The 14,913-nt window shown below is 50.9% G+C and overlaps 1 protein-coding gene across 1 annotated transcript in view; it reads right to left on the reverse strand.

Moving 5' to 3' along the window:
* Positions 1-247: 247 nt before the first annotated feature.
* UBR4 (ubiquitin protein ligase E3 component n-recognin 4) overlaps positions 248-14,913 on the reverse strand; it is a 144,202-nt gene continuing 129,536 nt past the window's right edge. The window contains exons 99-106 of the mRNA XM_037730827.1: positions 14,418-14,531; positions 13,287-13,429; positions 12,761-12,886; positions 11,110-11,304; positions 8,023-8,247; positions 4,686-4,776; positions 3,475-3,637; positions 248-1,103 (exon numbers count right to left, since the gene is read on the reverse strand). Coding sequence (XP_037586755.1) covers positions 1,039-1,103; positions 3,475-3,637; positions 4,686-4,776; positions 8,023-8,247; positions 11,110-11,304; positions 12,761-12,886; positions 13,287-13,429; positions 14,418-14,531 — 1,122 coding nt within the window. The 3' untranslated portion in view covers positions 248-1,038. The remainder of the gene's footprint in view (positions 1,104-3,474; positions 3,638-4,685; positions 4,777-8,022; positions 8,248-11,109; positions 11,305-12,760; positions 12,887-13,286; positions 13,430-14,417; positions 14,532-14,913) is intronic.

Here is a 14,913-nt window from a genome sequence, read left to right on the forward strand (position 1 = left end):
TGTCTGGGTGAACCTTTTCCAGAAGGCTGGGGAGAGGCTCTGGGGAATCCTGCTGCCAATGAATGTAGGGGAGCAGGTCTCAGAGGCCTCCAGGAGCAGCAGCCACAGCGGTCAGGACACAGCTTCAGAGGCACAAACCTGACAACTCCACAACTCCTGGCTGGGAGCCCTTGGGCGGGCAGCTCTAGCTCATGGGCCCTTTTTCTTGAAGAGATTAGAATTAAGACATACTGGGTGCCTGGCAATGTAAATAGCAGCCATGCTCTTTATTCTGATCCTAATTCTGCCCCAGGCCTCTCTTAATATGACAGTCCTGAAGAGAAGTCACCAAGGGATTCCTGATTCGTGGCTAGCATGAGAATGTCAAATTCTCCCAAGGCCTTTGTGGTCCAACAAGAGTGTGCCCTGCTCCATGGAGCCTCCCTTTGGCCCAGGGCTAAAAACCACTGGGCTCCACGTGTCTTTGGGTTCCAGCTCTTAAAGCCAAAAATTAAGAGCAAGGCATGGGCTTTGTTTTGGGAAAAACCATAACCATCAAATGTGGTGCCCCAACTCGCTGGCCAAAAATAGACAGGTTCCATTTGGCGCTGAGAGCAGGCCTGGAGACCGACTCTGACATGAGTCTTCCCGTGCTGATGCAGGAAATGGCTGTGCATTCAAGGGAAACCATGTGGCCAGTGCCACTGAGGATGAGCTGAAGCAGCAGGCAACACCTTCTTTTTCATGTGTGTTAAGTCGTTTGTTTATTCCTCAAGATGTGCACACTCACGTATGAGGCTGGCCAGGGCAACTCACGGCTCCTCGGTATGTACAGGCCGGCTGATGGCGTGGGTTACAGACAACTTCAGAGCTAGTGCACCACACACACAGGATAAAACAGGAAGCCTAAAAACCCCAAGCCACGCCAAGAAAAATGAGAGAGGGGAGGGCAGGGTCACAATGTAGCATCCCTCGGGGGGAGCTCAACGCACGAGGAGGGAGAAGAGGTTGGAAGGCAGGCCAGCTTCTATCTTCGCCACTGCAGCTTCTGTGTGGTGGTCAGGGGACTGAGTTCAACAGGTCCTTCAGGAAGCTCTCGGGATCAGTTATTTCTGATAAAAGACCTGCAAAGCACAGCAGGCAGAGGTGCGTCAGGTGCGGGCGTGCAGCCCTCATTCCCCCTGAGTCACAGCTGCCGCATCTAGCAGAGCACACACCACTGTGCCCCAACAAGCTCTGGCCCAGCTGCTCACTGGATACCAGCATGACCGGGGAGACAGTCATCAAGCAAAACCCTGTTCCGTAGGAGTCCTATTCCAGAAGCAGGCACTGCTGCTGGGGGTGAAGTGGCAGAGGCCACACCTGGCTCAGGGACACCAGGGCTGTGCAAATCCACTGACCCCCAGTGCGAAAGGGAAGGCAGGTTCTGAAGGGAGAGTGCCCGCAGTCTTAACCATCTTCTCAAAGGGAGCTAGGACCAAAGAAAGCCCTGCCCTTCCGGGCTGGGAGGAGTACAGCAGGGTAGCAGGACCCCAGCTTCTTCTGAGCTCTGATCCGATGGTGGGTCCTGGGCTCCGGAGCAGGTTGTCAAAGCTCAGGAGCTCCAATCCCTCAACCATCAAATAGAGACAGGGAGAAGCCCTGCAGCCCCACTGCGGGGATTAAATGAGGCCCTGCGTGTGCAAGTGCCTCACACACAGAAGGTGCTCGAGCTGCACCAAGGCCTTGGTAGCCCCACACCTCCGTCACCGATCAGAGGACAGGAGACACAGAAGCCTCTCGTAAAACAGCCACAGAGCTGCTAACCCCAAAGGCCTGGCAGCCTCTGAACTGAAGTCGGCGCCCAGGCATCTGGGCTCAAGGAAGGAGAGCGGCTCAGATCATCCCCAGTTGGCTTTGGAAGGTGTTTTTGTTCTCACGTTTGAATTGGGTGTGTCTGCTGTTCTCAAATTTTCTAACAGCTTAAACAAAGTAATAAAGTGGTGCTGTCAAAACCTGACCTAGGAGGGGAAGGCACAGAGGCTCACTGCCTGGCAAGGGCTCTGGCTCTCCCTGGCTGCAGGCCAGGGGTGCTGCCACCAGCTCAGGGCTGGCATGGAGCTTGAGCCCAGGGGACCCTCCTTCCCCTGCCCACCTCCTCCTCCTCTCACTGGCTCCAACTTCCACACATTCACGGACACATGCTCATGCAACAGGCACAGGGCCCAGCACTGACGACTTTGGCAGCCCACTTGTTCCCAGGGCTGACTTTCTGGGAAGAACACAAGGCATCTGCTAAGGTATCATGCTGGTTAAACGTCTAGACTGAAACCGTGCCAGCAGAGCTGTAAAGAGGTGGAGGTGGTAGGGTTAACACACACACGGCGGTGAGCAGCGTTAGCACAGGCCACCCAGACGTAGAGGCAGGCACCAAGCTGACAAAGGCCATCCCAGCACAGAGCCTCCACTGAGGCCACTGCAAGGGGTGGCCAATGCAGACGGACAGGGCTTTTTGGGAGAATCGGTCAGCTGGCTCTGAGCTGGGAAGAAAGAGGATTTCATACTGAGCTACACTCTGACCCTTTAGTGGGTCTCATTCCCAGAGGATAACAAGACAGAGAAAACGTTAGCAGAGGCATTATCCTAAGAGTAGGATATGGGGGGAGTTTGTCTTCCTGCTTCTTTATACTTTACAAAATTCCCACAATGAACACCAGAAGAAAGTGAAACAAGTTCACAAAAAAGAGCTGGCAAAAAAAAAAAAAAAAAGCTGGCAGGTTTGGTTACCTGTGCTTTGGCTCTGGGGAGCTGACCTTCACAGGGAGGGCGCTCTGACAGGGGCCACAGCGCCCACACCCGGAGAGGGCACTGTCTTTTTTAGCCCTACGTGGATTTCCCAGGCATGGGCCAGGTCACCTCCCCTGCTGTCACTTGGTGCTTGGTTATGAAATCCAAACCAACTCTAATGTGTTTGTTTGCAATCAGAATGACAAATTTGTTACACAAAGATTTCAATTTTACTAGCAGTAGGATAAGGAACTGTCTGACCACGTCTCCCACACCCACGGTTCAGAGAGGCCCTGCTTGGTTTCCCTTGTCTCCCTGGGGCAGCTGTAACAACAGACTCAGGAGGAAGACAAGGGTATTCCCATTTGCATGTGAATTCTCTGAACTGCCATTAAAAAACAGACTCAAAAAGGGTCCCTTTTTAGCTATGCTCCCTTGGCCACGTATTTGACACCCAAAGCCTCATTTACCGCATCTATAAAATGGGGATAAGCAAAGCTCCTGCCTCATATAGGGTTGCCTCAAGGGCTGAGATCACGTCCAGTGAACAGCACCACCCTGGGAAAGAGGGAGTGCTCAGTACACGTGCTGCTGTTCTTGTTACTGGCGACTTGCTATGTACACATCTTTCCCAGGGCTTTTGGTGGCAGCTGACAGGCTGGCTCATACTGAGGAAGACATGGGGGTTTGCCGCGGAGGATCTTTAAAAGATAAAACCTTGACACTGACCAGCCACGTCGAGGAACTCTGAGAAGGTTTCCACCGGCATGAACTCCTCCTGGAAGGTTTTCAGGGCTTTGTCGGCAGCTTCGTAAATAGGCATGTCATTGTGGCGGATGTACTCAGCGAGAGAGCAGGACCAGCCTCCCTCTGTATTACTGGTAGGCACCTTCTACGAGAATCAACAGGAGACAGGGAGGTAGGTTACCTACTGCTGCCTCATCTTTCGCCTCAAGCCAGGCAGGCCATTTCAGCCCCTCGAAGGACAGTGCTCCCAGCCTATGTCAGAGCATACTAACATACACCCTGGAGCGTGTGTTTTGTCTCCAGGAACAACAGAATTTCACTTCATTCCTCCTAGGGCTCCCTTATTAGGCGCTGTGTCACCTGAACCTACAGGCTCCAACAAGTGGCTGCATTCCCTCCCGTACACTTCCCATCTGCATCCCCCAGAACAAAGGAACTTGTCGATGTGCTTCCAAGAGCTGTTTCATTTCGATGATGAAAGGAACCAACTCAAAAACTCAGATTCTCTCAAGGCAGAGAGGAGGGTCCTGTTATATAAGCTGGCTGTGGTAAGTCAGACTCACTCAGGGCAACAGAGCTTATCCCGATGGCATGGCAACAGCAGCAAAGAGAGACCCAGGAGGGAAGATCCTCCTGCACAGGTGAGCCTGGAGCAGACTCAGGAGCAGGTGACGGGAGTGATCTCAGCTACAAATGTGGGCTGAGCACGGTAACAGCAGCACTTTGGGAGGCTGAGGTGGATGGGTCACTTGAAGTCAGGAGTTCGAGACCAGCCTGGCCAACATGGTGAAACCCTGTCTCCACTAAAAATACAAAATTAGCCAGGTGTGGTGGTTCACACCTGTAATCCCAGCTACTTGAGGCTGAGGCAAGAGAATCAATTGAACCTGGGAGGTGGAGATTGCAGTGAGCCAAGATCATGCCACTGCACTCCAGCCTGGGCAACAAAAGCAAACTCCATCTCAAAAACAACAACAACAAAACAAATGTACTTCACAATGTACCTCACAGGCGCAAGGCGCAAGGCGCCAGTGTCAATCCCTCCCACAGTTGGGGCTATTTGTTTCTAGGAACAAAGTGCCCCTAAGCCAGCAGAGGAGCAGCCATGTGGGCACTGAGGCAGGGTCAGGGACAGGAGTGCAGACATTTTACACCCTTGCTGAAAGCTACTGGGCCTCTGACAGCCTCCTTACCTTAAACATGTTGTAAATGAGATCGACGAGGGCCCAAAAGAGAAGGGAAGAACGGTAGGCAGAATAGTCCTTCACTGCCTTATCTGTCAGCCTGGAAAAGAAAATCCAATTCCATCACATCAAGTCCCTAGGAGGATACTCACAAGGCATTCTGGGAGGAAGGGAAGAGTCACAGTGGTCTATGCATCTCATAGTTCCAGCAACTTGCCTTCTGCTTGGAAAACAGCAACTGTGGGCAAGAACCTCTGGAACCCTGTGACCCAGAAGTTTATTGATTATAAAAAAGCTCCATGAAATTCATCTGAGTCTCTCAGTGCTCATCTTCCAGCAGGGTAAAACGGAACTGGGGGAGACATAACCAGGGCAGATGTGACAGACACGAGGCTACTGACTCAAAGAAAGGCAAAGGAGTCCCACGTGTCCCTTGTGTTTGGGCCCCACAAGCTCTTGGAATTTGATGGAACCTGATAAATGAGGTAGGGAACAAGGTTCCAAGTCAGTCTTTGCATTCCCACCAGGAGACATTTCTTAAAAGCCAGCAAACACAGACATTTATTAAACCAGTCAAACACAGTAACTTGTCAAACATGTGCTGTGTTACACAGCAGCAAGCTGCTAGGAACTTGGTGTGAAGCAATGGTAATGTGTAAGATGGGGCATGCAGCTACCCTGACATCACCCAAATCCTGGGATAATCCAAGCTGCTCACCACACCCCATTATTTCTAACCAGTATCGTTGCTACTTAATCCAGTGATTCAGTTCAGGATTAAAGACCAACCAGTTCCTTGGAATATGGGGCGGCGGGGTGGGGAGGTGGGGAACTGCCTCTAACAGTGTCCACTGCCTTCTCAGTAGGCACTCTTGGTTTGAGGGATGATTACACCAGGTAGAGCTAGTATGAAATACAGAAAGACCAGGCTCCCCTCGGCACAGGCAGTGAAATATCAGTGTTGGGATTCAGTTTCTACCACCCAAGCTCGATGGAGGTTTTGTCTGCCAACAGCCATCACATCTGTAATAAGCAAGTAAAGCCTGGGTGAATCCTTGTCACAGAGTATTCTGCATCTCAGAACACACTGGGACTCATCCATCACTAAAGGGACATGTATTAAAATGTTTAGTATTAAAATGCATGGGCATATATAAGAATCATAAAACAAGACAGCACAGATGGTATTTATTATAGAAGCTAAAACTATGGGCCTCAAGTGAAGGGACTGCCTAGCATGAGACAGGCCATCCACACCTGCATTCAATAAATGTTTAACTCACAAAAAACAAATAATAAGTGAGGACAATTCCCTCTCCACTAAAATATACTTCCTGTGGCCTCCCTCTGCCCCAGTACCTTCCCAAGCCCCCACTTTCTCTCCTGCTTTCATGTGACAATACTGCAGTCTACAGTCCTAGAAGGTGGACCTGTGGATAAGGACAAGAATACATTTCTCTGCACCTCTGCACCCTGGCAGGTAAGAGAACAGATCAAGTTCTGATAGAAGCCTGAGGACGTCCCAGGTCTCCACACTTGCAAGTTCCTGGCAGAGGATCTTTTTTCTGAATGTCAAATGTGCAGAGGAGGTCAGCTTCTGCTGGGCTCCATTTCTGTGTCTCTGCTACTGCCCTTCACCCCATGACTTACAGGACTTAGGACAGAAACTGCCGCCACTGAGGCTGCCCCAGCGCTGGGATGATACCTCTAAACGCCCTTCCTGCTGTGGGCTCTCCTCCATGGGTCTCCTCCCAGTATCGAGAAACCCTCAGTGCCTTTCCTAGTCTGCCTGATGCCTGACCATGGCCATGTATGGCCCTGTGCTGTGGCTGTTTTGCTTTGGTAAGCAGCAATCTTGAGTGACCCTGCCCAACTTAATTATTTAAAGCTAATTAGTAAAGGTGACTAAACTGCTACAGAGAAAACAGCAACTCATGAATGTAGCTCACACTGGATTTCCTAATTAAGCTGTGACCAAATCAGCTTTTCCTTAACTGCCTAAGATAGTAATGAATGCTAGTCTCCTGACTGAGAGCAAAACAGCTCCTGTGGGTTCAGATTTCACACCTGCCAGGGAGAGACTGCCCAATAAACGGCCACTCTATTTGCTGTGGATGCAGCAAATGGATGCAGGCTGAGCCTGACTTATCAACTTAGTATTCTCAAGATCTAACTTCTGATTTCCGGCAGCTAGTTAACTATTAATTCAGTCTCTTGGCAAATACTGGAAAGGGGTATGTTAGGAATGGGGGCAGGGATTACCTAGGAATCTAACAAGACTTGCCCCCCCCACTCTCCACAAACAATCTGGTACAAGCCAGATGCAACAGTACAGCTCCAACCCAGGCTCTCTGGGGGCGGCAAGTGCCCACAGATCAGTAATGCCTGATAAATCAGAGCAATGGAAGTAAAGACGCCAGGTGTGCCAGTGAAGGCACACGCTATTTCCACTTGGCCTGTCTTCAGGGCCCCAAAAGTTTCCCTCTGCTCTCTGGCTGGCCTACAAATATAGACATGATCCCTTGAATCCTGAACTAAAGCAGGATTCCAGATTTTCCAGAAATGAAGCAGAGGAACATTTCACTCGAGGTACAGAAGCAAACTGCCAAACCCAGAGTCTGCTCTGTAGCTCTCCAGGACAGGCAGAGACTGTCTGGGGTCACTGGCAGCCCAAGCGGTGCCCTTGGGGTCCCCTCTGCCCCATCCATGTGGGTCCTCAAAGGGCTGCTGTGGTGGTTGTTTACAGCTGTTTCTCTCAAGACACTTCCCGTCTGACCCAAATCACAGCCCAGGGTCATAAAACAAAGACCACTTCCTTCCTGACACGCTTTCTTGGGGAAGTGTCCACATGTATAGGAGAATAGCCTAGAAGAAGGAAGCTTCATGGAATGTGGGATGCATGGGATATGAACGTAATCAAGGAAAGAGAGTGACAACGAGCTTTAATTCTTAGAAAACTATTCCATGTGGGCACACCGAAACTTTCCTGGTTTACGCCAAGGCCAGCAAGATTCGGAAACCTGACTACTATTCTTAGCCCCGCCAGCTCTGATCGTGTCATGGGTTGTGTCACCCTGTGCCTGGCTGCCCTCCTCTCTAACATTTTCTACAGCAGGTAAGCCTGGCTCTACCTTGCTAGTAGCTGAACACAACACCCAGAAGTGACCAGGCAACTGCCGGCCATCAGCCTAGACTCTCGACGTGACTGACTGAGAAGGGAGAAGGCTGGTGTTAACTGCCGCAGTCACAAAGCATGCCCTCACCTAGCACAAGAGTACCGCTACACAGCTTTTCAACACCAATTCTCGGAAATAATCAGCAACAGCTTCCCGAAGCAGGTACTGACCTGGTAGCTCCACCTGGAGCCACTGACCGGGCCTGCGAGGTCACCAGCAGCCTCCGCAAGATTTCCACACGTGTGGCTCTCCACTGCTCAGGGGGCAGGATGTGAAGGGCTAGGACTGTGAAATAGTGGGGCCCGTCCACTTCAAAGGCACTCTCCACCCACTTCTCCTTGGGCTGCTCCAGAAAGCCTTGGAGGTTCTTCTCTTCTCGGGAAGTTGCTCGGGTTCTAGGAGAAAAGGGGCACGATAAAATAAGAGGTGGGTGGAAGCAGGGCCTGGCAGCAAGAGTAGGAAGAATTTGCTCAATTTGTCATTGTCTTGTGACATCTGAACACTCCCCACCCCATCCTTGACTACTCCTCCCACTCTCTGACAATCCATGCTCTTCTTCCCCCTTCCAGGCCCTTGTTTGTGGCATCTTCCCTTCTTCCCTGGCTCCTGCTTCCAGTCCGACACAATTCCAGGCAACTACTGGTTCCTGAGCACCATATATCACGGCCATTCACAACACCCCAACATGGAACTGTGCTAATAACTCCAGAGGCCCAGAAGAGTGAAGTGACTTGCCCAAAGTCACCAAGCTAGTACATGACGAGGCCGAAAAATGAATCAAGATTCCCTGGCGGTTCCACAGCCTGACTCCTTTGCTCCACATTCTCGTTATGTTGACATGGTTTGCACTAAATTTGCATGTGGTTCCTTTCCTAGGTTCCCTCTTCCGGTTCGTCTTCTTACGCTCTAGGTCCTCCCACCTCCGCTAAAACAGTTTCTTCCAGATGAGCACTGCTTCTTGTCCTCATGAATCCTAAGTTGCAATGATGATGATGATGATGATGATGATGATCACAGCAAACTCAGTGCCAGGCACTGCTCGAAGTACTTTACGGGATTATTTCACTTGGTCTTCACAAAAACTCTATGGGACAGATACCACCACTATCCCAATTTTAAAGAAAAGGGAAACTGCAGTACACAGGAGGCAAGGATTTTGCCAAAGTCTCACAATGTGGAAAGAGCTGGGCTCTGAAGCCAGGAAGCCTGTCCATCTTGACCCTACCTCCTTCTCCACGCTTTGACAAGAGGTCACGGAATCAGCTCTGAGAGGTGACTTAAGTCCTTCGTGATGACACACTTCTGGGTGCACTCTGTCCTTAGAACCTGGACAGTGCTCTCATGCTGTGAATGCTTGATGCCCTATCCTAACTCCATGCGGCAATGGTGGGGAGAGGTGATGACAAACACAACACTAGAACCCAAGTTACCAGGTTACAGGTGGCCCAGGCACAGAGGCTGGACTCTGGGACAGCAGGAGGAAAGGGTGCAAGGACACCTTGCCTGCTTCTGCTGCCTGCAGATGGGCAAGGATAGATACACTCAACTTGATCTTCCAGCCCTCTGAGGAATCTGAGGCTTTTGGCCACTGCAGGGCCTCCTCAGGCTCTAGTCTGGCTTACGGTGGCCATGCTATGACATGCTTGCCTCCATACACAATATTCCACCAAAGGCACTCAATCTCCCTGTGACCGGGTTCCCACCAATGTCAACTGGCTAGCTGTCAATCGGAAAACAGTCTGTGGCCGAGAAGCAGGGCCTCTCTGTGAAGCTGCTGGGTCAGCCTCTGGCTGACCAAAGTAACTGCGAGAGAGCCAATTCCCTCTCCAATTAAGGAACTTGAGCATTAATCACCAATGTCTGGTTTTTCAGAAACATACTGACAAAGTCACCAAGGGCTCTGTCCAGGGCCCCAGGAACACTGATTAGAGGAAGAAAGTTTGGACAGTGGGAAGGTCTGTGCCGCCAGTCTAAGCAGTTCAGCAGATGATGTAATGCACTCTGATGTCAACTTGCCCCTGCGTGTTTTAACAATGAAGCCTATGGTCTCGAGGTCAGCCTTTTATCTCATAAGGAAATGGGAGGGAAGGAAAAAATAACATTGTTGAAGAGAAAGAACCAGAAAAGACAAGAGAAGGATTGTCCTGTTGCCTAAACTGTGCTGCAGCCACCTGGGGTGAGCCGTACACAACCTTTCAACAGGGAACCGTAAGCCTCTTCCTAGGAGATGGGGCCTACAAGTATGAAACAGTGAATTAAATGGAAGAACTAAAGGATAGTCAATCTCCTAATTGCTTTTTCTCTTTGAGACCTGGTCTTGCTATTGGCTTGGCTGGAGGGCAGTGGTGTGATCACCATCCACTGCAGCCACAACCTCCTTGGCTCAAGCCATCTCTTACCTCAGCCTCCTGAACAGCTGGGACTACAGGTGTGTGCCACCCCACCTGGGTAATTAAAAACAATTTTTTTAAAAAAATAAGACAGCCTTACTATGATGCCTAGGCTGGGCTCAAGCAATCCTCCTACCTTGGCCTCCCAAAGTGCTGGGAGGATACAGGTGACCCACCGTGCCTGGCCTAAGTGCTTCTTTAAAATTACACTTTCAGGTACCAACCTGACTTTCCTATAATGTGCATATGGATAAAACTACCAATCTCTTTTTTTTCCTGGCTGCCTTCCTTGTTGGTTGACTTTCCCAGATAATCTCGAACATTCCCTTTCCCTTCACACTTGCCAGAAGCATTACTCACTGTAGAGAAAACTGGGATAACAAATCCAGTTTTCCATTTATGAACTGGGTCCTTAGTTCTGTGGCATCCCCTTGATGGGAAACCTTCACCTGTAACGCCCATATGCCCTTGACTAATGATGTGGGTGCCGCTCCAAACTGTGGCCTCCCCCCATTCAAGAGAACAGTCTGGAAAGTAAGTAGCAGCTGCATCGAAGTAGAGACTTTAGTGGCCTGGCTTTTCGCATTTCCTGCTTCTCTGTGAGCTGAAGGTCGGTCCAAGGTTGCGGCCTTGGGCTGCCCATGGTAAGTGACAGGGTAGTTTGGGGGAAGGAAGTTCCCCTTATTGTTTTTCTGTGTGGCCCTAAAACAATGCAGATGAGCATCCCCACCTCGGCAAAAAAGATGCCTTAGGCCAGACCCTTGCTCTGGAATTAGCACAAGAGGCTATGAAAAAGCTGAGGGATCTTGGGCAGAGGGACGCAGGGTGGGCCCGCAAGATGCCACCCCTGGGACACAGGGTACTGACGTGTTCAGGACATAAAGCACAGTGTGAATGATGTAGGGGATCAGGTGGATGTTGCTCTCCCGGCCGCCCCCGCCGGTATCTGCGCTGAATGACTGCTCCATGGCGAACCGCAGGAAGAGCAGTTTGATGTCATGGATGTTGAGCTGGTACGTGGGCTCCCGCTGGCCTGTACATTCCTGGAGGTAAGTGTTGTGTCTAGAGGGGAAGCAGAACAAACAATGACTTGGAAGTGAGTTCCTGGTGAAAACCCAGTTTGGGAGATAGAACCTCCTTCCAGTACTCCCGGGCCTGGTGGCTGCAAAGGTTTGCAAATGGAGATAAGAATAAAAGGGAGAGTTGAGGCCAAGGCTTGGGCCAGCAGGATGAGAAGACCACAGGACATTTTCATTTCTGCACTGGCCTACTGTGACACTCTCCCAGTTTTGATGAGAGCCCACCACTTTTGGGGGCCCATTTCTTAATGGACCAATGTCGTAGGACATACTGTGGCTGTATCTGAAACACATTTCGGAGGAAGAAATGTAGAACTCATCCATTCTGACTGACAAAGTGATCTGTCTATAAGAATTAGCTCTTCAATCTCCAAATAGAAGGGTTTTTTTTTCTTATGTCAATACACATTCCCGTCTATCTGGGCTGTGCCTCTTATTAACTGGACAACCTCAAGCAAGTTGCTCAAACTCTCTGCATCTCATCTGTACAATGTGTATAAGAACACACACCTGGCCAGGCCTGGTGGCTCATACCTGTAATCCCAGCACTTTGGGAGGCCGGGGCAGGCGGATCACCTGAGGTCAGGAGTTTGAGACCAGCCTGGCCAACATGGCAAAACCCCATCTCTACTAAAAATATAAAACTTAGCTAGATGTGGTGGCAGGCACCTATAAATCCCAGCTACTCAGGAGGCTGAGGCAGGACAATCGCTTTAACCTGGGAGGCGGAGGCTGCAGTGAGCCGAGATCATGCCATTGTACTCCAGCCTGGGTGACAAGAGCAAAACTCTGTCTCAAAAAAAAAAGAATAGATGCTACGCATTTCAGTATGCTGCCCTTTATCACTGCCAGCTGCCTGTTTTATGACAGACATCTTTTTATCCCCAAGCTTTAAAACAGGACTTGGGGTGGGGAACCACTCCACATGGCATCAGCAAGACATGAGGACCTCACAGATGCTTGAGCTATTCTAATCTGGGTCCTAAAGGACCAGGGAGGCCTTCCAAGGAGCCCACCATTCCTGCTGCCACTAAGCCCCTTTCATTATTTAAACCTCAGAGCCACCACTATAGAAGTGAACTCTGAGAAATTCTGGCCTCAAGGACCAAGTCAGGGTCCCACATTTTACATCATAAGATCAACAAAGGAGTAGTGAAGAACCAGAAATTTCACATGGTGCCCTGGAAGCTGAGGGTGCTGGTTCCTCTCACCCTGTGGTGGGCCATGTCAGGTCATCTCCTGAATAAGCTTCCATCCCCCGAATAAGCTTCCATCCCCCACTCTGTCTGCTCTGGACAGCTCCCAGTCAGCGAGCAGACAGACATGGACTCCCAAGGAATGTAACAGGAAATGATGTCATCAAGGGATTGGGCTGATAGCAGGTCTTGTCCCATCCCCTGCAAATCTCCTTCCCACCATGGAAAATACTCAACACTCACCTCGCCAAGCAAGTGGCAAAAGCTGATTCAGGGACGTGAGGCCCCCAGACCGGAAGGAGCCCATTGCACTTGGTGTTGGCATTCTGAAGGGCGGCACTTTCCCACTCTTCCCGGCCTCGAGCCAACCTGGATGGGGAGGAGAGCAGAGACAAGCGACTGCTAGAATTAAGGTGGCAACCAAGCACCTGGTCGGGGGCGGGGGTGGGGGCGTGCCAATGCTAAGAAGTCAGTCAGCCCAGGCTCCTGACCCGGCAAAGAGAATTCGCCATTTGTAGCCTCGATGTGGTACATGCTGGCCTTGCTAACTCAGGCAAGCAAGGCTGCTCTCCCCAGCCTTGGGCCCAGGCCAAAGTATATTTTCCTATCACTCAAATAACTGCTCGGAGACCTATGTGGTGTCAGGCAGAACACCCTACCTCCCAGAGACTAAGGAGCAGATTTAAAACCACGAGGTTGGCAGTCCCACCTGCTCCAGGCCCACAGGCAGGCCTACTGAAGGAGCCACCCTGCAACAGCCAGGGCCTACCTGACGGCAGCCAGGTGGCAGTCGTAGTGCACGATGTTGAAGTGGGACACGGTGCTGTAGCCCTGCTGTTTCCGGGGCTTATTCTCCATCTCCTCCAAGGCTACCCGCTTTGTGAAGGTATAAATGCCCAGGACCTTCGTGGGCTGCAAAGACAGCATGAGGAGAGAGGAGGGGAAACTCCAAGTCAGGTCCAGGTGAAGCAGAAGAGAGGGGAACTGTCTCCCTTCTTGGGCAATGCCTTAGGATTCAGGCTGCTCTCACTAGAGAAGTTCAGAAGAGCAGATGAGGCCTGCCCCTCAGTCTGTGGGTGAAGCACTTGGCTAGCGCAGCCCTAGTGAAATGAGGATTAGGGGAGCAACCAGAAGAGGGGGACATGGTATAGATGCTGAGGCAGACCCGTTAGCAAGCCCAGGCCATCTTCCTTTACTTTGTGCTTCGTCTGTCTGAAAATGCAGAAGTATCTCCTTGATATTCACTTGCTTTTCAAAATGTGCCGGCAGCTCTGAGGAGCCTGTCTTATGCAGGACGAATGAGGCCTGTGGCCCAGGCACCTGCCCTTGCACAGCCTGAGTTCTGAGCAGTAAGTTCAAACTGGAGAGAAGAGGCCACCTTGGAGCCTTCAGGGGAGCCAGTAGGTCACTGGCTGCTCTGCTCCTTTCAGGTGGAATCTTGTTTGGATGAGCCAAGAAAGTTCCGATTTTCTCCCCAGTTACCCTCAATGGAAGCAGCATGGTGCGTTTTCAAAAGCCCAGGTCTGGAGTCTGAGAAGCCTCAGCTGAAATTCTGGCTCTGCCATGTGACCTTTGTTTGCTTAACCACAAGTTGGGACTTTTCACAGGTTTAAATAAAATTATCCAGTTTACACAAAGCTCTGAGCATGAGGCCTCACATACAGGAAGAATCCGATGAGCGGCACTTGTCATGACGATGACAAGGATAATGAAATCTAAAGTTCGGATGAGTTTGCCATCCTGCCTTTAAACCGGACAGCTAATCCTTTTGTCAACCTCCTAAGATGCAAGCCTTGAACCTGCCTCGCTAGGAACAAAATGGCCTGGAGGAAGGGGATGCTACCTAGAGCAAGGGGCCAGGCTGGGCCCTCAGGACTGACTGCAGGCCCAGCAGCTGTACCTGGAACTTGTATCCCTCCCTGCAGATGCAGCATGTGAGGCCAGGTTCCTCGATCAGCTCTTCCATCTGCTTCAGGAGTGCCGTCTTGGTTACGACCTGGCCCTTTTCATTTGTCTGTAGGGGAACCCCGGTGGCATGTCAGGGGGATTTCCACACACCCTCTCCCACCCTAGCCTGGAGATGCTCAGGAACAGGGCTAACCTCCTACCTCCACTAAAAGGACAGCTGCATTAGAGGAAAGCCCTTTAGCTGGCTTCTAATGAGGATAAAGACCCAGGCCCCTCTACTAGTCTCTCTTCCTACAGGAACCACTGAAGCAAAGGAAATCATCCACCTGGAGCCCTGGCAAGGTGCAACCTGCCATCAGAAAAGCCCCCTTTCTTTGTGCCAGCAATGTCAAGTCTCAGCTTCCAAGGGCTGTTGCACTGTGATTCATTCACTGTTCTCATGTGAGTTTTTAAACTGCTGACACTCAAGTCTGTGGTTTGGAGAAGGA

The sequence above is a fragment of the Cebus imitator genome, unplaced genomic scaffold, assembly GCF_001604975.1.
Source record: "Cebus imitator isolate Cc_AM_T3 unplaced genomic scaffold, Cebus_imitator-1.0 Scaffold15, whole genome shotgun sequence".
NCBI lineage: Eukaryota > Metazoa > Chordata > Mammalia > Primates > Cebidae > Cebus > Cebus imitator.